Consider the following 21,034-nt stretch of genomic DNA (forward strand, 5'->3'; position numbering starts at 1 on the left):
TTCACATATTCAGGAATATCTCCTCCAGTATGTCCCTGGGAAAGTGCTATGCTCTTTGGATAGCAATCTGCTGGTGGGCCCTGGCCTAAAGATATCCAGCTATCCTCAACCAGGGCCAGGGTCTTCTCAGTCCTGGCCCTGACCTGGAGGAACTCTACGTCAAACACCATCAGAGCCCAGTGGGATTTTATGCAATTCTGCAGGGCCTTTAAGGCAGAGATGTTCCACCAGGCCTTTAGCTGAGGACAGCAATGGTTTCTATTCTGGCTGGCACCCTCTCCTTGCTCTCCAGACTTGTTCTGTTCCTCTCCCCCCACCCTGCCCACAAGGTGAACAGCAGTTCAGAATAATACATCATTTGCCATCTGATTCTGTTAGTTTTTTTGCACTAGTGTTCTTTATGTATTTTATTTTATGGCTTCTGATGTTTTTATCAAATGTTGTACATCACCCAGAGCTCTGCAGTAGCAGGGATTGGGCGATTCAGAAATTTAATACATAACAATTCATCATCATCCATCTACTGCAGGCTGATAGGTATACTATTAGTTCTTAGCAAGAAGGTGAAATAATCCCTTTTGTTATCCTCGATGCCAGTTTAAGTAATCCTAGTAAGAGTTTGCTTTTTGTATCTGAAATCAACTACATTCCTCTCCTCTCTACTAATCCTGTTCTTCTTTAGTAAATGAATAAGAAGGAAATCAAGAACCTTTATTTTCTATGCACAGCCAGAAGATTCAGTGCATAAATAACAGCAACTTATTTTTTCAGGAAGTTCAGTGGCAATACCTAGTTTGACAATGTCTCTTTGAACTTCAGGAAGACGGAAGGCATAGTAGACATAAGATGCTAAGAGGCAGTTTCTCCCATGATGGTCCTTGCTCAGATCTTGGCTGTTGTGGAGGCTATTCACTATTGCAACCACAGATTCAAAGGCAAACTGGGAGAAGTTGGCTGGAAGTCAAAAGAAAAGCATTTATTTCATTATTTAGACAGAAAATATGTGAAATGTCTCAAGTTTACTTTATCACAAACGTTTCCTGCACACAACCAGATTTCAATCATCTGATAAAGTGAGCTCTAGCCCACAAAAGCTTATGCCACAATAAACTTGTTAGTCTTTAATAGGCCACACAATTATTATTTTGATTCTGAAGTAAATCTAAACACAGCTACCTGAACAAGACACAGTGATAAAATGCTAATAGACAACAACTGGGAATAGTGAATGCTTTCAATGAGCCCCTAACAGAATCCTTTTAAAATTTCTATCTATAGAAGAAAGGTTCAAATGAAGCAAGTTGGCTTTGACAGAGGGCAAAATCAAGGTCTGACATAAGCAAGCTCCAATAAATCACAGTGTGCCAGAAACAGTAAGCTGGACAGTGACCGTAAGAAAAACACATGAAAAGTTTTGAAATCTGTTTTCTGTGGGGAAAGTTAGGCACTTTGCTACTCACCAAAATTTTGCATTATTTAGAGAACAACTTATTTTAATGTAACCCCCTCCCCCGAACAACCAACTACCAGCTAAGCCAGTGTCCCAGCTTCCCACTTGGGGCAGAGGTTCCCCTGGTTTTGGGGCTCACAACCCACCGGCAAGGAGCTGGATGGCAGGGGGGATCCTCCTCCTTCTCCACACTACCACCAATCATCATCACCATCTTCCTCACCCTCCTCCTCCACTACCATAAATCATCATCACCATTCTTCTCAAAATCTATCTCACCATCACCCTCCACAACCACTACAACCACAATGACCACCAACAATCCTCCTACTCCTGAACTGCCACCACCATCCTCCTCCTCCACCATCACACATCCTCACCATCCCCCTCCACCACCACAACAATGACCATTTAGCAGTCAAATATCTGATAGTAACAAATAATAATAATAATTGAATACACAACACATTCATTTTGGAAGAAATACAGTAGAACACAATGAATGGAGCTGTAACATTTAACAGCATTCTATAACTTCTAAAATGTATACTGAAAGTAATTAGCAGTTCATGCCAAACTCAGTATTCAGAATCTTTACTTTAATTGTGACAGAATCTTTACTGTAATTGTGACCTGGAAGTGATGTCATTGTGCCGGGCACAGCAGACAAGGGATGCTCTAGCAATTTGGGTAAAAACTCTTTGGCACCATAGACCTGGCAACCCTAATGCCAGTGTATCTCTGAAGATTTTGGCAGCTACAACATAATTTATTGCAACCTTGTCAGTACCTGTCTGGCCTGCTATAACCATGGGCTGCACAGCCAGCTGGAAGAGTTTATCCAACACCAAGTGTAAAAACAACACCAGGGGCTCAAGACGGGAAGAATTCAAGCAAATTATGCTGAGTTTCAGCTCATGTTCCAGTATAGCTTCTGTGATCTTCTCATTCATCACTCTAATAGGGAAGGCAACTTGGCTTTCTAGTGCATGGCATAGGGTGAAGAATTTCTCCACATGATTGTCCTGTAAATACAAGGAAGTTTAACATATATGATGTGGGGCATTTATTACACTCAGTATCATGTATGCTGATCGTACTAAATAAATAGTAAGGTAAATTTCACACTTTCATAAATGCATGTTTAAAGTTCAGCTACTAAACTGCTTTTGTTATGGAATTTAAATTTAGGGCGTTTTCGCACTAACCTTAATCGGCAGCGAGGTCCCTCTTCACCGCGCAGGATCTGCGCGGATTTCGCACCAATTGCTGCGGAGCACCCGGAAGAGCCGCAAAGTCCCGCGGCTTTTGCGGCGTAAATGGAAACTGGTTTTTGGCGGTTTCCATTTGCGCCGCAAAAGCCGCGGGACTTTGCGGCTCTTCCGGGTGCTCCGCAGCAATTGGTGCGAAATCCGTGCAGATCCTGCGCAGTGAAGAGGGACGTCGCTGCCGATTAAGGTCAGTGCGAAAACGCCCTTAATCTCTGTCCAAACAGTAGGTTTGAAATCAATATTCATGTTTGCTTATGAAACCCTAAAATATCATTTCATTGATAGTTGGAAAGAAAACATGGTTGTACTTGCCTATAGCCGCTGTTCATCAAGAGATCTGTGCAGGCACATACAGAACAGTGTATGTGCAGGCCAGGCATGGAGGGGAATTCTCTAAGATTCCAGAACTTCCTAAACTACTGGAGGACTCCTTCCCCTCCTGTCCAGAGCTGGCAGGGCTGGATCAACAATTAGGCCAAATAGGCACTAGCCTATAGGTCCCCACACCTTTAGAGGCACTGGGCCAGCTTTCCCCCCTGGTTTTCTCTCTGCCTGCAGCCCTCACTGTCTGCATGCGCAGCCAGCAACTGAGCCTTTCTTTGCACGACTTGCCTGGTGTGGCCACTGCTGGTGTTGTTGCCAAGTTTGCCTCTCTCTGCCTCTCCCTTGCAGCTTTGTCAAAGAGGCTTTTGAGAAGGTGCCTGCAGGCTGCAGCGGGGACCACAAGGAAGTGGGGTGGGCGCTCCAACTCTGAGATAGTTTGCGAGGGGTGCCTGAAGATTTCAACTGCCTAGAGGCCTCTGCAGGGTTTAATCCGGCACTGAAAACTGGCATTTCCTGCCCAAACTGGCATGCAATGGGGGGGGGGGATGACTCTTCCTCAGTCTTCCCTTTGCCACCATGAAGAAAAGGCCCTCTACACAGAGCAACCCATAGTGGGGAAAGAAGGAAGGGATGTGTCAAGTGCCTGAACAGAAGACCACTAGATGAACATGTTGAAGCTAAGTACAACCATATTTTCATCTTTGTGGCTTCTGTGCAGTCTCATATGGGAGGATTGCAAACTCACTTACTGAGGATGCCAAGTTTCAGTCCCGCAGCATGAAGAAACCTGGCCAGGGATTTCTTGTCATGAGGAAGGAGGTCCAAGTATTGTGCAAACGACTCCCAGAGGAACATCTGGTACCTTCCCATTATTGCTGTGAAATTGGTGACCCTGAGACCCATGGCAACAAAGGTGTAGATTTTTCTCCCCAGTGATCCATCTTGTGCCCCTCCTTGTCCAAGTGTGAGGTGCAAGTCCCCACTCTCTGCCTGGGAGACAGCAATTTTGCAACCAAGGAGTTGCCTGCATTAAGAACTCACATCCCTCTTCCTTCACTCTGTAAAGATTCTCTAGCTTCTTGGCTGAAGCAGGGACTAAAGTTGGCTTTGACCAGATACCATTCATCATGTTGAGAAGACCTTGAAGCATAGAGAAGGCCACAGGCCCCATGTTCTCAGAGTAGAGAACCTTCAGGGTAGCATCTGTGATCTTCAAATCCATTGATGCCTCATCCAGTTCCAGTGCCTTGGCCATTTGAATGAGTTGCTATGAGTACATCCTGAGATCGTTGGCAAGTGAAACCAGAGGTCAGGAGCCAATAGTCTTGTCTAGTGAAGGAATGGATAGAGCTTCAGATCTCAGGATGGAACTTTAAACTGTACCCTCTTCAGAGCTGAATGGTTTTTAACAATGCACCTCTCAGCTCTGACAGCCTTTGTGGACATACTCCACTGATGTGGTTGCTGCCAAGAACGTTCCTTCTCCCATAGGTCCCACTGGGTGAAGTACCACAGAAACCAAGGTGCCTGATGAGGACCCCACTGGAACTGCTGGGCCAAGAATGGATCCAGTAGTGAAGCCTCTAAAGACCAAGTGAGGAAGAACCAGCAAACAGATCTGAGAGGAAGACAAAGACTGGCGCCAAGGAGGTGAAGGTTAGCACTAGAGATGGCTGGACAGCACTGAGGAGTTGAATGACACTGAGGCAAAAGGTGTTTGGCCTTCTTTTTAGATTTCTTTATGGGTGGTTCCAACATGGCCCTTGGAGTTAATGATGGTCTCAGAACCTCTTGCCACCTGGAGGCCAAAGAGGGCACTGCTGACACCAAAGATTTGGGTCCACTTTTCAGGGAGTAACTGGTGTCTCTCCAGCTCAGGTGTTTGGGAGAGGAGCACTCCAGCAGCTTAGAAAGTTCTAGAAACTTTAAGAATTCCTTTCTGTAGCTGGCCTGACCATACACAGTCTCATGTGGGACTGCACAGAAACCATGAAGACAAACCTAAACAATGGAATCTGTTCTGTGGCTAATTTCCAGAAAATAAGAGGTTTTCATGAGTGCCTGGAAATCATGCTGTAGATTGTAGGTTGCTCCAAAATTAACATTAGAACATGAAGATATAATATTCTACACATGCTAAGACATTCTTATTTCACATCAGCCTGGGCATGCATTAAGCTCTATGTATAGAATTTTTTAAAGAATAATTTATTGAAAATTTACTAATTATAAACAGAAAAAGAGACTAGAAATAAGCAGAGAAGCAAAGTACAGAATGTGATCCTAAACAGTTACACCTTTCTAAATCCACTGAGTTCTTTGTGGTTTGATCTTTATTAAAGTTTGACAGTCACATTTTGACCACTTAATAGGTTTTATGCTCTACTACATCTTTAACAGGACAATCCTAAATCAAGTCACACTCTTCTAAGCCTTCCAAACTTAAGACTTCAGTAGACTTTGAAGGTGAAATTCTGCTTATGATACCATTGTGAACCTTTGTAATGCGGCCATATTATTAAGCCTCCTTGCTCATATAAATAGGAAGCACTTGGTGGGTCTATCAAAGTTTAAGCGTTATTGTGCCCTCAGTTTCCCAATTTTTAAGTTTTGTAAGTAGCCATCATAACCAGATGCTAAGTTTGAAGGGATATTTTTCAGTACACCTCTTCCCATGGGTGCTTAGAATTGAGATAACAGACTGCCAACTAAAATCCCTTACCTGTGTATGAACAGATGAGACAGCTTGCACTTCAACATTAAACACCCCTTTGTGACCTTCAGCCCATTTAATGGGAGGAGACTGTGGAGGAACTTTCTGTATTGAAGATAATATGTTTTCATTAAGTAGATATGCTCTGATGCTTCATTGCGTAAGGAGGAGGAGGAGATATCTGAGATATTGTGTGTTAAATTTACATTTAACACACAAAGTCCAGACCAAAACATGCCTACCTTGTTCAGCTGGTGTAATTAAGGCTCACCATTTTTCTTGGCCAACAAGAAATGAGAAAATAACCTACGCCTTGGGAAAGGTTTGAATGTTAGAACACCTGCTATGAAAGAGTCTCTGAGAATTCCAAAGCTGTTGCAGGCCAATAATCATCACAATTCATATTTAACAATTGCTCATGCAAATGTATGCTTGGAGACTGATGGGACCACTTCTGTGACAAAAACAATTGTGTTTGAACTTCGTTCCAGTGAAACAAGTTGCAATGGAGTAACAGAGATTAGAATAGTCCATGTCCATTACTACAATATTCACGGGATTTTTCACTCTTCTCTTACAGACCTTCCCATGAGAATCTTAATAGTTTTCTGAGTCTTGACAAAAATTTCTTAGAGGACTGCAGGCTCCAATATTCCTCTGAGTTAGTTTACTTATTACCTTAGAGAAACAATATAAACACTTTGATAATCTTGATTTCTAATGTGAAATCAAGAGACAGCCCCTATTACGAAAGTTACAAGACAGAGATCCATGACAGGAGGGGATATTAATTTATCTTCTTCCCTGTCATTTCTGACATCCCCTCTTCCTCACTGTTGACTCTAGCTTGCCTTCTCCACCTGCAGTTCTGGTTCCAGTTTGTCTCCTCCCCCCTCTCTTCATTCTCCTGCACGATTCCTCCATCACCTGCTCCTCTTATTGGCCAGTATTTGCATGGGTGCCATGTAGATCCAAAATTTTACCAAAACTCATGCTGTTAGATATGTGGTTAGAATTGTATCTATTATATGGAGTTCTTACCTGGCTCATTGGAGCCTGTAGGACTGAGCTTGGGGACTCAGGAACGATAGGCAGAAGGATCCAAATTCTTGCTGCCCTGTTCCAGTCACGAGCCCCCTGCTGGTTTGAATGATCCAACAGCATGCTAGCACAGGAACTTTGTGTGTATATATAGTTGGCCCTGTTGGCCCAGTCTTCAATCTTTTTAGGCAGCTCGAATACAACATAGTATAAAAGAGCTATGTTCACTACCACCTCGCCTCATCATTGCATAGAACTCACTATATTATACATGCAGTTTAACTTATGCAATATTTGTGCCTTCACCAATACCTCATGTAAGTTGGATGAGAGGGTTTCCAGAAACAGTTTAGTTTTTAACAACATACAGAGATTTTTCTGAAAACCTGTAGATTCCACTGTGTGTGCAGAACTCTGAATGACACTCCAGGCTAGCCCCATTGTATGGATGTGCTATTTGCTCAATTTTTGTACTCAAGAATGGCAATACAATCTTTTGCATCATTCTGGAAATCCCCTCTATACACACACACTAGCACAGACACTGCTAAGAATTGTAGCTAAAAAGATACTTAACCCCACCCCTCATTGCTGTTCCTGCTGGGAGCCTCCATGGATGGAAGGCAAGGGGAGGAAGCTGTTAAATATCAACATTATTTAACTTACATATTATATAAGGATATGTGTGTACACCACACACGTGTATATGTCTTTTCTATGTTAGGAAGGCAAATAACAGAATGCTGGAAGGAAAAAAGACTCAACCATCCTTTAGCTGGCCTAGCACTTTCTTCTAATTCTTTTCCATTACCTCTGCTGAGTGCATCGAATAGTTGGCAGGCAGTTTATCCAAGGCAACAGGAAGACAATAATGACCTGTTTGAAGACGGTCATTTAACAGAATTGGCAGCCACTGAAACAGATAAAAGGAAAAATCACTACTTATATCAACATGTATATATTGTGGAAATTGATATGGTTTAATTATATCCCAAAGTAAACAGATTAGATAGTTGTGTTATTCCCTCCACAGCAATTACTGTAAAGACATCTGCAGTCACTTGTAACTACTTTGAAGACATATGCTTCTAGATCACTGACAGACCTTCTTGCTTACTGTAAAAACCACTCTCAAATGTTTAGATCCCAGTTGAATATATACAGACAAATCTGCTTGGCAAGTTAACTGTTTTTTTTTTTAAATCTGCAGCTGTCACCAATGCCTAGCCTAGGTGACAGCCATTACATGTATAAGACAGGTGATGAATTTGTTCCTCTGAAATTTTGCATCCAAGCACAAGGTGTTAGAATAATATTTTTATTTGGTGCACTACAATCTATTACCTGTGTTAAGAAATAAAATTTCTGTAGCTGATGACTTCACCACTTTGACAGAGAATGCTGTGAGGAAAGTGTTATTTATTGATTTCTCCAAGAAGCCAGGATGAACTAGAAATGACTTACTGAATACCCTAGAAGAGTTTCTACACATCCTTCTTGTTTGGGCTGACAACTAATGTGGTAGAATGTGAAAAGCAGGTGGTGTTTTTCTGTGAGTTTAGCTGGCAACTTTATCTTTACTTCTTCATAGAAGTCAGGAGACCTTTTTTGTTTAAGAAAGAAAGAAACATACACACTTTAAAACATGAAATGGAACTGCAAATTGCCTTACCTAACTCTTTATAAGCCTCATTGTTATGTAACATCTATCACTGATAGAAGGTAAATACCAGTGTTTTGTGAATTAGACAGAAAACCAAAAGGCTCTCTATCAAGACATTGGGAATTTCTATTCTCCAATGCCAGATCCTGACTATCATCAGTGATGAAAAGATCAAGTGATTAAAAGTGAGTGAAGCAGAGTGCAGTTCCCTTCCCCTTTCTGGAACACAAATTCCTCCTGGCAGGCTTAACCACAGATTAGGATCACATCAACATTGATATTAGCCATGGTTACAGCAAACCACATTTTTGAATCTTGAATTAAGTGTGAATCCTCTCTCTAACCAGTTAACATCACTGCTAGTCCTGCAATTAACTGTAATGAGGTCCAGAAGAAGAATTCCTGCTCCTTAAATTTTGGGGGAGGGAACAGCATGTAATTTTGCAGCCTGGACTCAATTGCTCATCATCCATTAAACTCAGCAACTATTAAGCAATTTTATCTTTCTCTAACAATAGGCAGGCTTATCCCTACATCTACTATGTTTGTGCTGGTTTCCTCTTGGAATTTCACTTCTGAGTGCCATTTATTTGATTAGCAAAGTACATTATGCAGACACTACAATGCAAACATTTGAGCCCCAGTAATTCATCACAACCAGCATCACAAACACTGTCCATTTTCCACTAATACAATTTTGCAATCTCATTATACCATTATGACAATCTTGCCCTCTTCCCTCGCTCACATGCAGGATTTTTCCTTTTGTCTTATTTCTCACTGAGCAGCCCCTTTATCTATTTTCTTCTTATTTGATTGTCTAAGGCTGTCCCACTTAGTCACACACACACATATATATATATATGGAACTGAGGGAAGAGATGAAATCACCTGTTTTTGAAACAGCACATGAGAGGCTTTTGAAAGTTCAAAATAAGCAGAATGTTTTATCCAACTTGGAGGAGAAAAGGTCCGGTGGAATCAGATGTAGGATTTTTGAGGTAAACAGATAATAAAACTGGGATAATTTTTATTCACAGATAATTTGTTGCCAATCAGTAAGTGTTTCTGCCATTCAGCAAGGTTTTTAAAACTTTGAGAACAGTTTCTTTCTTTTCAGTTTCTGCTTAAACACTCAAGCATAGGTTTCTGAGTTTCACCAACATGTAAAGTTTAGAAGGCAGGAACATACAACCAAGTTCACAAAATCCTTCTTTACACAATCCAGGGATCATTCTTCTTTTCTTGTTAACTGGGCAAGGATCTCTTCTCTTTACTAGAAGCTAGTTCCCTTTTTTTGGCTTGAATGAGGATTTTCCTTGAACCACCTACTCTCATAGCCTCCTTCCCAGTACACAGTCAGTGGTTAACTGTCTCTTCTTCAACTGTCATTCCTTAACTGACTCTCTCAAAAGAATTCTGTTCAATTCAAAGTTCTGTAATTCAGAAGGTTCTCAGACTCTGTTAGACATTAACCCTCAACAATCCATCACAACCACCTTTTCCAAACACAGGCTACCATCCTTAGTTTGTATCCCACCTTTCTCTTATTGAGAAGCCCTTATTGAGAAGAAGTGTGATGTATTAAAAAAATAATAAAAATGGGCAGAACAGAGTCAATGCAGATGTCAGCCTTGAAGACTGCTACCTCTCTGGCTCTCTCATAGTTTGTGAGCCATTGATCATCATGGCAGCTAAATCCACATGCCAAATATGTAAAGAAGTACAGGAGATTCTATGAGCACAACAACAATGGTGATTATAAGCTTACTTGTTATGATATGTAACTGGTGTGTAAACCTCTTGAACAAATTCTGGGCCACTTGATCTTCCAAATATTATCTACATGACAAAATGTAATAAATTACACAAAACAATATTTTAAAAAAGTGACAGTGATTTAAAGCTTATTCAATGTTACTACAATGTAAACACTGGAAATTTATAGTTTATATTTACATTTTACTTTTAATCACGCTTTCAAATATAACTACCAGTTGAAAATAAATAAAACTCAAAACACTGGTTTCAGAAAATAAAAGAGTACTAAAAATGTAAAGGACTATATTTAATTGTAGTTACGGTTGCTATAGGAGCCTGCAAGCTTCCAGGTTACACAGAGCTCTCCATGGGAAAGAAAAGAAAGCTGCACACCACATGAGAACTGGCTGCTATTCCATCTCCCTGGTGAATAATTCTGATATGTTTCTAAAGCTATTCTCTTCAACAAAGTTATTCTCTCCAACACAGATAGTCCAAATATTGTTATCACCCCACAACTAAACAGCATTCAAAAACAGTTTTGTGACAGCAAAGACAACATGACAATTCATGCAGTACCTTGTTATCTGGGTTCACTGTGGTCCAAGAAAGATCATATATTCTTTCTATGAAGCTACTTCATGTATTAACAGTGTACTTATTGCTGAATGCAGAATGGGAACAAATGACTAGACACAAATCTACTGTGTCTTTCTGTAGCTGTTCATTTTTGCTTTATGCTGAAAGTCTATGCAAAAATTGGAATAGATCTACATCCCATCAAAGATCTACCACAAAGTAATAGTTCAGCTTCAAGGTTGTTTTAGCTGATATTCAGCTTTTGAAGTGAAGAGTCTAAAATTCAAGACCAATCTTTGAAAGATGAAGTCAAAGTTCAACCTTATTCATCTAATCATAGCTGAAATTCAGCTTCTCTGAGGAGTCTCAGAATTTAATTTCTAATTTTGTATATCTTGATTGATCTTAACTTTACAATCAATTCAATTCCATCTACTTTTTGTATATTTTTGCATATCAAATAACTATAGATTTAAAAATTAACTATACCCAAGTTTCATTATATTGGTTATTTTTCATAGTCCCCCCTCTTTCTTCCACAAAGAGACAGAAGTCTTGCTGGATAAGGGTGGGTATGGAGACTCTAATAGGAATTGCTGCTTCAGAGTTTAAGCGTTTTGTTGTCTCTTGCTTCCCTGCCAGCAGCAGTCTGAAACCTGATTCTTCTTGGTCTGACATCAGGACTCTTTTTGTAGAAAAAGCCCAGCAGGAGCTCATTTGCAATTAGGCCATACCCCTGATATCACCATTGTTTCACACGGATTTTGTAGGAAAAGCCCAGAAGGACTCATTTGGCCACACACCTGGACAGCAAGCCAACCAGAACTGTGTTCCTGTGCGTTTCCACTTAAAAAAAGCCCTGATGGACAGTATCTTAAGATCTTGATACCCTAAGAAATCTGTATTTTTCCTTTTTTATTTTTTGTATTCACTGGCCTGATGAAGGGTTCTGGGGAACCTGAAAGCTTGTACACCTTTATGTGTCATTGGGTTGGTCCTAATAAAAGACATCACCGTTTTTTAAATTTTTAAATTTTGGACCAACATGGCCGTAAACAACTTCACTCCCTTTATATGACAGTAACATGTCATCTGTCTCAGATTTTTAAACCACAACATTATCTACATAGATTTAAAGGCAGACTAGAATGGAAACATTAACAGTGCAATTCTTTCTAAATTCATTTAAATCACTGGGTTTAAAAGGATTAATTCTGATTAGGATGTCTTTACACCTTAGTTTTTTTGAATGCCAGCCCCACAGATGTTCTCAGCAAAGCTCCTTGATAAAAATTTAGATATTTGATGTTTATCTGCAACATCTCAAGAATCTATACCCTGGAAATCTTGTTGATCTCTAAGCCACTACTGGACTCAAATCTAGCTCTGAAATAAATCCCTCCCTCTAAAAACACAAGAAACCACAAATCTGTACAGGACACAGGACTAGAAACTGCCAAATTGATTTTTTAATACCATAGCTATAGTCTGCTTTCAGAACTGTGTGAGACTGATTTTATGTGGCTCAATTTTAATTTTGTTACACTTTAGGTGGGTTTTTAATACTGGGTTCTAGTTATTATCTTTTATAATACTTACATCTTTTATTGTATTATATTTTGCAAGCTGCTTATAGCTGGTTTCCTTGAAAAGCAGCATAGAACTTTTCTAGATAAGTAAATAAATGTCAGTCTTGGTTCCACTCCTGAAAAACCTTCAAGTGGGGAACCTGATCTGCATTCTTTTACAAGCAATCTTACTGGCATTCCACAGATAGGGTCTTCTCCACACATAAACTGTATCTTAATGGTAATGTTTCGTGCTGAGGCCAGACGATTTGCAAAATTCAGCCGCTGAGGGTACACATAGAGAAGATTTCTGAAAGACAATGAAACAAAAATCACATTTCAGTTGAACACCTTCTCTACTAAAGCACTGACATAAGAGAACTTGGAACATGAGATTATTTGGAAGGTTCTTGCTTGATTTTAATCATTTTTTCTACACTTGCTCAGTGACCTTCAGACTGATTTCTTCCAAACTTCTCTTAAGGAAGTTAAGAGGAACCTGTGATGGAGACTGGGGAGCGGCAGCCCCTTTAAGAGGTCAGGAGCCGCCAGGGTTAGGGAGGACAGCTGCTTGAGCGGCCAGGTGAGGGAAGAAGAAGATAAAAAGAAATGGGGTGGTAGTCACAGAAGGTTGGTTGTATGGAAGAAGGGAAGAAAAATAAACAGTGTACCAGCAATGAGAGGTCTCGGTCTCCTCCTTTCCATGACAGAACCCAGGCTGTAATGGACACAGTCCCTGTTCTTGGGATTCTGCTAAGATTTGTATATCTTACAAACATAGCATGCCAAAATAACTTGGACTCCAGCAAAAAATAAAAGCAGTGGGTAAGTTTTCCGTATTCTGCCCAGGAAATGCATTTGCTTTCAAAGCCTTTTGGAGATTGGAACTGAAGGGATGTATAGATAAGACTAAGCACCAGATCACTCACATCTTTCAAGAAGTGAACAATTTTAACTAGTCCTTGATAAAGACTTTGGAAAAAGTCACCTTCAATAAAATGTATGAGAACAATTTCATAGGTAATTGACATCAAGCTGAACCTAGGAACAAAGTTATGTTTAGACTCTTTCAAATGCTCCAGAAGCCATATGCTGAAACAGGCCAGAAGAAAGCACTCAGGAAGTTAAAGGTTTTAGAAAAAAATGGCAGCTATCTTAAACAAAGGAACTTCACCAAAAATCACAATTATAATAAGTTCCATAAATTCAGCTCAACTGACATTATAAAGCTATGTGGAAATATTTAGCCTAATGATTTGTATTAATTTACTTTGATATCAAAAAATCTATGAAGACTGAATAAGATCATTCAATTTACACTGCCTTTCTTTCCCAGTGGAAAAACAATTAAAAGAATAAAAATAAAACAACAGTAAAGTGAGTTGGTTTTTGCTGATTCACTTCTCCTGTCTGTTGGTACTTGCTGTGAACAGTGGAGATAGTATTTGAAAGATGTGGTTGAAAGAGACTTATTATTAACCTCCTTTTGTGAGCTACTCAAGGTCTCAGTAGCCAAGATGGCCATGAGCTCAAAGCTCTTTCATCAGTTGCTATAAGTAAGTAATTGTACCTATAGTTTGTATGTACTGCTGGTAGAGGCAGTCTACTTACTAGGTCAAGGATCTCCAACATGGCACCTGTGGGTGCCATGCTGCCTACCAACAGCTCTCTTTGCACCCACAAGTATTTTTAGAAAGTGGGCAGGGCTAGAGGGACCTTTTGCACAGCAGGGCTTCTGATTGGTCCTTGGAGATCTTATTGGCTGTGCAGATTTTTTAAGAGGCTGCCTTAACAGCAAGTGCCACCACAGTTCAAGGATCTTCACTGCATAACTGATGGTAGGCTTTGTGTATGCAAGAAAACATTTTGAATGATGTATTCTTTTTATAGGGTTGCCAGGTCTGTGTTGGAAATCACCTGGAGACTTTGGGGGAGGATCCAGGATAGGGTGGGGTTTGGGGCAGGGAGGGGCCTTGGCATGTTAAAGAATTACTATCAGAGTTATGCTTTATCTTACTTCCTGATAATTTGTAGTTGGCTCTTTCCTCTTTTTTCTATTCTGTATTCCTTTAAAAACTCAAATAAAAATCTATTAGCAAAAAGAGTCCCATGAGAAAGAGCTGTGCCATGGGAATCTCTGCATGTCAGCCACTAAATTAAAAGGCATAGGATTCTTCCTCAGAAGCTAGCTACCAACGCAATCAAATTTTAGAATTATTTAATGGTTTAATTATAGAACTTACATTAAAGTTTAAGGATATTTATTCAGCACAGTTGATTGTTATGCTTGAATAAACAAAATCATTTATTGTTATGAAAAGTCTTTTAAAGTGTATGAATCAAAAAACATACAAGCAGAATGCTTACAGTAACACTGCCAGCACAACATATCTATTCCCAAAACAACAGCCTAGCTGAAATCAATGAGTGCAAACCAACCAAAGTTACCAGTTATAACACCTTATGGATTTTAATGGTAGAATTAAGCATGAATGTCTTTCTGCTCAAAAGCCTTTCAAATTAATAGTTTGGTCTGCTTACTATGTATGTTGCAGTATTGTTGCAAGACACTCGGGTTTAAAAAAGCAAGTTAGGATTAAAAAATTAAAACCAAAAAGTAATTTTAAAAAATCTGAATGCTTGTTGGTTTACTTAGAACACACACACACAAACATATATGACAGCAACAACTACAGTGCCTCTGATTAATCAAACAGTCGATTCATTTTTTGAAATGTTAATCATAAACTACAATTAACAGGTATAAAAAAAACTTGCGGGAAGGGCATTCCATCTTTCATATCTTCTTGAGGATAGTCATCATCAAAAAATAAAATCTATGTGTTCGGTTGTATTGTTTTATTTATTTGTAAACTCAAGCAAATTAAATCCAGTCAGTACAACTATATGATGAGCTGTCTTCAAATGGATGATAGCACAAATGTCAAGTATATGTTAACACTTCCCTTGTTAATGGGAAACAGCTCGTAATGCACTCAGTTTCTGAACTGATTGCTTCTGCACTATCACCATCCCACCATAATTCTCACTGTTTCTTTATTATGTTATTATGGCATATCAGATGTGGTGAATCAGCTGGAAATGCTGCAATAAGCAGTTCATATGTGGGAGTTTTATTTCCTGTGGTCTGCATTATGCTAAGCAGAGTTTGATAGAATGTGTTGGGTTTCTTTTCAATTAAAACAAAGAATAACAACATCCATTTTACTCTGGAAATGCATATACAAATATAAGACTCAAAAACAACCCTGGCTACGTAGCCAGAATTCCATTCTGAGTGGTGAGATACTTAGCATATTTATTATATTCACTGGACTGGAAATGATATAGCACAAAACTCAGAATAGGCAAAAGAGGTACTTCTTCATAAGATGCATAAGTAGACTGTGAAATTCATTTGCAGTCCCCTTCAAGATTACTTTGTTCTGTTACTGTTTCTCTCCTCTTCTCATTGCCAACATTTCTCCGTTACTTGCAGTAACTTCTCATAACCTTAAAAGTCATGTGCAAGACACTGATCCAATACTCTGAATGACATGAGCCTTCTCACCTTTTCAGAGTTGCCACTGCTGCCATTAAGATTAGAACTTAAAGGGTATTTACACAAGACTAGTTGCACTTGAAGGGGACAAGGGTGTGCATCCCATCAATAGCAATGTGCTGTAAATGTAAAGGATCCCCAGTGAGATACACATTGGATTTCTGCCCACACTTCCTAATCCAGAAAGAGAGACAGTGGTGAAAACGTTTTACTTACCGATACACAGTATGGGGGACATAGATTTCTCGAACTGGAAATTCCAGAACTTCTTTATGAGGGCGGCTGCGGTTTTCAGGGAAAGGCTTCACCTCTAATAATTCCGTGCTGAGACAACAAGGGAGAGCTTCCAGAGCAGGCAAGATCTCCAGTTTAACCAATCCTTTAATACAAAATACAATGAATGCTGACTATTACATCAAAAGGAAGCAAGTTGTGGGAGGGATCCCAGATCCAAGCAAAGAGGCAAGAGAGGCTCCAGCATACACACAACCTGCAGAAGGTGCAAGAATGATCCTCACTACAGTTTGAAAATGTGCCCTTCCTGCCTGATTTAGTGGAAGAGAGGTGAGGAGAAGGCAAACAGGTAAAATGCTTGCAAGAGAAAATGATAACTAGGATGAAAAGAGATGACATGGGCTTACAAGGAAAGAGCTAAAGCTGTGCTTTAGCCCAAGAGCAGGAGAAAGAAGCCCCTGAAAGAGCATTCCAAAGAAATGCTCCAGCATGATTCTCACAACAGGAGGAAGATTTGCCTGCTACAACATCTGATCAGTTCCCAGAAAAATGGGTCTATTGGCCATACCCGGTATAGACTTCATTCTTCTCTGCAAGGAGGAAGATCTTTTGTAGTCAGCTAGAAACTTAAGTAAGTCTTCATCACTAAGTCTGTCTCCTTCCTGTAAAAGAAATAAATTTGACAATGATATATTATCTTCCCTCCCTCCTAATTAACTATATGTTAAAGACTACTGAAGTATCTGCCAGAGTAAAAGCGGTGACTTCTGTTGGCAGGCATGAGCACTCTATGTTCATTCTTTTGTTGTATGCGACACTCTAAACTGAGACTCAGCTTATTTTTCTGTTCAATAGCAAAATATATATTCCTCAAATTTTACAAAGATGAATAGACGAAATGTAAGCAGTACACAATTAAGCTAGAATATAAGGAATCTCTAGATATGGCTTGTTAGACACACTAGAAAAAATAGGTAAAATAGATCTGGTTGTCACTGCACTTTACTGTACCTGTTTAAAAAATGTGTTGATTGTCAGAGTGGTAGTTTTGAAAGTGGGTGCGGCAGGAGCATCTTCTGAGCCAACACTTCTTTCAGAAAGTCTCCTTGCTTGCATTGTCATTGTTCTTCGGTCACCAGTGGAACTTCTACCTTCAGGAGTGAAAATTGCAAATGCATCTTACTTTTGCATTTAAAGTCCATCAGGAGGCATGATAAAAATGGCTCTATGTTGTACACTTTCGGGAAATTAATTACTGTCTTTTTGTTTACATCATCTTGACTTGAAACCAAGATACTGAATTCTGAACCAGAAATGAATTCTGCATCTCTAGTTTTAACTTGAGGTAAGATGGCAAATGTTATTTACAGGATTTACAATACACATCAGACGTGTCAACCCCTCCATGTCTCATTCACTCTCATAACAAACCTGCAAGATATGGAAGTATTTCACAGAAGACAAACTGGGGCAGGCTGTGAGATGATGACTTATCTGACACAAATTTAAAGTGCAAGCTTTGGAGTTCATCAGAACACTTCATCATGGAGATATTACAACAAGAAGAAGTTAAGGAGGAATAAGGCACTCTCATGCCAACTCTGGTGATGTTAGATACCAATAGGCTCACAAATTAGTTCAACTGCTTTGGTGTTAGATTCCAGCAACTGCCTTCTGGCAAAAGAAGTAAACAATGGAGTCACCCCTCATTACAGCAGAAGAATGTCTCCCCAGGATGATGTGTCCCTACTGCTGCTGAAAAACAGAAGGATGGTAAACACCAGTACCACGTGTCCCTTGAGGGGCCTGGTGCTGTGATGGAGACACCCCATGAGATCAAGAAGTAGAATTTATTGAGAAATAGTGATGGAGATGAGTCATCACAAGGCAACATTTGCAGGTAATGGGGTCACCCTAATCACCCTCAAAGCAGCCTTACTCCAACTCAAGGAGTTCTTCCTCCATTGAAAGAACAATTTGAAGTTGGAGAAAAGCTGCTTAAGAGTGGAAGAAGACTTCTTATTGGAGTCCAAAGGATAGGTGGGATATAAATACTTTTTAAAATAAATTAAATGAATAAACTTTAATTACTGGATTGGTAGGATGCACCCTGGTAAATATAACATGTACTCTGGCCTCTGCACAACACACTACATATTAGGTCACACTAGCTCTTGTATGCCAAATGCAGCACTAGCAGCAGTTCAACAGGTCTAATTATTCACTGCCAATCAAGAAGACATTCTGTTTTAATTCCGAGGCATGTAAGAGTATTTCTATTTCAGCTTAGTTATGCGGAGATCAAAATTGATAAAGGATATACACTACTTTATCTCAAAATGTGGAAGCTGAGGCAAAGCTCTTTTTCTTGATTACATATTATATCTAAACACACAGTTGTTAAACTTAGTTCTTACACTTACCATTTAAAACTTCTAACTCTGCTACATCTCTTTCCAGTGAAGAATTATTGAAGAAATTTGCTAAGTTTATGGGAACCCAAGCAAAAGGCATGCGGTATTTTCCCAAACGCTGACAAAAGGACTCAGCTTGTACCTTTAGTTTCTCAACTTTGTCTTTGTTCTAAAACATAAGGCAAAGGATGTCAGCAAGAATATTTCAAGTTATGGATGCAAATACTCAAAACAGGGATCTCTTGAAAGTCAATTTTCAAAGTCTATTAAACAACGATATTGGTCAATTCCTTTGTCAATGTACCAAATGAACATAATTAGAACATGTTCTAACCAATAAGGCTATTGTACCAAGCCTGCTTTGGCAGCTTCTGCTCCAAATCCCTTTAATCTTTCTGCATATGTTTAATGAAACAGCAAAGAGAGCTAACACAAGCTTTATAATCCACTAAAGTTTTCCACAGTTCATGGTGCCTCAAATGAATTCCATCACTCAAATATTCATTTCAGGCTTAACCGGTTCCTTCTTGTGCCTTTTCACGAGGATGCTATGAACAATATGAGGAATCCAAACAAAGTTTGACTCCAGTGGCACCTTAAAGACCAATGAAGTCTTATTCAAGGTATGAACTTTCATCTGAGAAAGTGTACTTGCACATGAAAGCTAATACCTTGAATAAACCTTTGTTGGTCTTAAAGGTGTCACTGGAATCAAAATGCAAACACTGATGGCAAAACATACATCAGACATGTGTAAGCAAGAAGACGAGCCTATACTACAGAGACAGAATGGCCTATTTTCACAGCTGATTATTATCCCACAGCTGAGCTCGGCCTTTGTAAGAAAAAAAGAATGGCTAGAAAGCCGACTGAGGAACATCTTACATCCTTTAGATAAATTTATCTAAAGATGTAGAATGTCCCTCAATCAGCTTTCTAGCCATTCCTTCTTTCTTACAAAGGCATAGTAGATATTTTGCTCCAGTTACAGAGATCCCAGAAACAGCAAAAGCAATGCAACTAGAATTTAATGAGGCAAACCAGGATGTTCAGAGATTGTTTGCAAGCCGAATAATGATTTCATAAACACATAAGTATGGTTTTGCATTATGTCTGAACTGAGGCAACAATGTAATGCCACAATCTCACACAGAGTTAAGGGTACTGAACCTATGCAGACAAGGCATTCACCCTACTTAATAGGGCACAGGATGGTAGCCTATATGAGGGACTACTATTCCTACAGCAGTCCTCTTTGACAGGGATATACACAATTAAAATCAGTCTGCAGCAATTTGATAGATATCTTTTAACAGGAACATACCAATGTGTTCCAGATACTGTCATCTCTTTCTTAGTCAGATCTGAAGTGTATTTGTGCAGAAGAAATGCTATGGAATTCAAAGAATCTTACATATTGTATTTTGTTTGCAAAACAAAATAACACAATTCTGCATCAATTAAAAAAACCTAAATGAAACTTATTTTGGCATCAACCCTTTTTCCAGTGCATGTTTTATTAATCTATGTGGTTTCACTGAAGAACTCTCAGTGTACAATACATACCTTCCCAACTTCACTTTCTTTTAAAACCATATAGGGTTCTGCACAGTCTCCAATTTCTCCTTGTTGAAGGACTTTTTCAATCTACCAAAATTCACAATCCAAATAACATAAAATAACATACAATGTTTTGTTAGAACTTCAGACTCAATACAGTTACTTAATAACAAATTATATGTTTAACACACTGAATTAAAAAAACAGGGGGGGGGGGACTGTGACCTATAGCAACTGTGTTGGTTACCTTGGCAGAAAGCTAAATAAACAATTTAAATATTATAGGTCAAAACCTTGAACTAAATAAACAATTTAAATATTATAGGTCAAAATCTTGAACTAAATAAACAATTTAAATATTATAGGTCAAAACCTTGAACTAGAAGATTCATACCTTTTATAAAAATTTAATCTGGTATTGATTTCATACAACACTGTATGTAAGTTCAACATGATAAGCATCATAATTTAACTGGGGGAAACCTTATGCTAAATATATTAGAGTATTAAAAGATAACTCAAGAGCAGATTAAATAGATCTGAACAAATACAGACTGCAGTTCTAACACTATGCTTCTCAATGAAAATGGACCCTCTGTGTCCTTACTACAGCTAAAAGACTTGTATTATAACACTAATAGATAAAAACCCATCTCTGGTAAATCAATGGATTAGAACTTTATCAATATTTGAACACATGGCATATAGACAGCAAGTGCACATAATCATTTTTAGATATTTGAAAACCATTTATAGAAACTTATGTGTAGATCCACCACCACTGTTATAGTTTTGTCTTTATATCTTTTTCCTTTTAAAACATTTAATTTAATTGCTGGATTTTAAGTATTTCCCCTTGTTCTGTGCCAAGTCTGTTTATGTTTTCACTTGTGC

At 39.1% G+C, this 21,034-nt stretch overlaps 1 protein-coding gene across 4 annotated transcripts in view; it reads right to left on the reverse strand.

The window, feature by feature from the left end:
• The window catches only part of DOCK8 (dedicator of cytokinesis 8), a 125,813-nt gene that overhangs the window by 55,544 nt on the left and 49,235 nt on the right, over positions 1-21,034 (reverse strand). For all 4 annotated transcript variants that reach the window (XM_060237419.1, XM_060237417.1, XM_060237418.1 and 1 more), the window contains exons 10-21: positions 20,147-20,227; positions 18,590-18,749; positions 17,178-17,317; positions 16,735-16,828; positions 16,149-16,311; positions 12,563-12,680; positions 10,234-10,304; positions 8,264-8,402; positions 7,611-7,712; positions 5,768-5,863; positions 2,241-2,475; positions 790-954 (exon numbers count right to left, since the gene is read on the reverse strand). In XM_060237419.1, the coding sequence (XP_060093402.1) occupies positions 790-954; positions 2,241-2,475; positions 5,768-5,863; positions 7,611-7,712; positions 8,264-8,402; positions 10,234-10,304; positions 12,563-12,680; positions 16,149-16,311; positions 16,735-16,828; positions 17,178-17,317; positions 18,590-18,749; positions 20,147-20,227 (1,564 nt within the window). The remainder of the gene's footprint in view (positions 1-789; positions 955-2,240; positions 2,476-5,767; positions 5,864-7,610; positions 7,713-8,263; positions 8,403-10,233; positions 10,305-12,562; positions 12,681-16,148; positions 16,312-16,734; positions 16,829-17,177; positions 17,318-18,589; positions 18,750-20,146; positions 20,228-21,034) is intronic.

Source organism: Heteronotia binoei, chromosome 4 (genome assembly GCF_032191835.1).
Source record: "Heteronotia binoei isolate CCM8104 ecotype False Entrance Well chromosome 4, APGP_CSIRO_Hbin_v1, whole genome shotgun sequence".
NCBI lineage: Eukaryota > Metazoa > Chordata > Lepidosauria > Squamata > Gekkonidae > Heteronotia > Heteronotia binoei.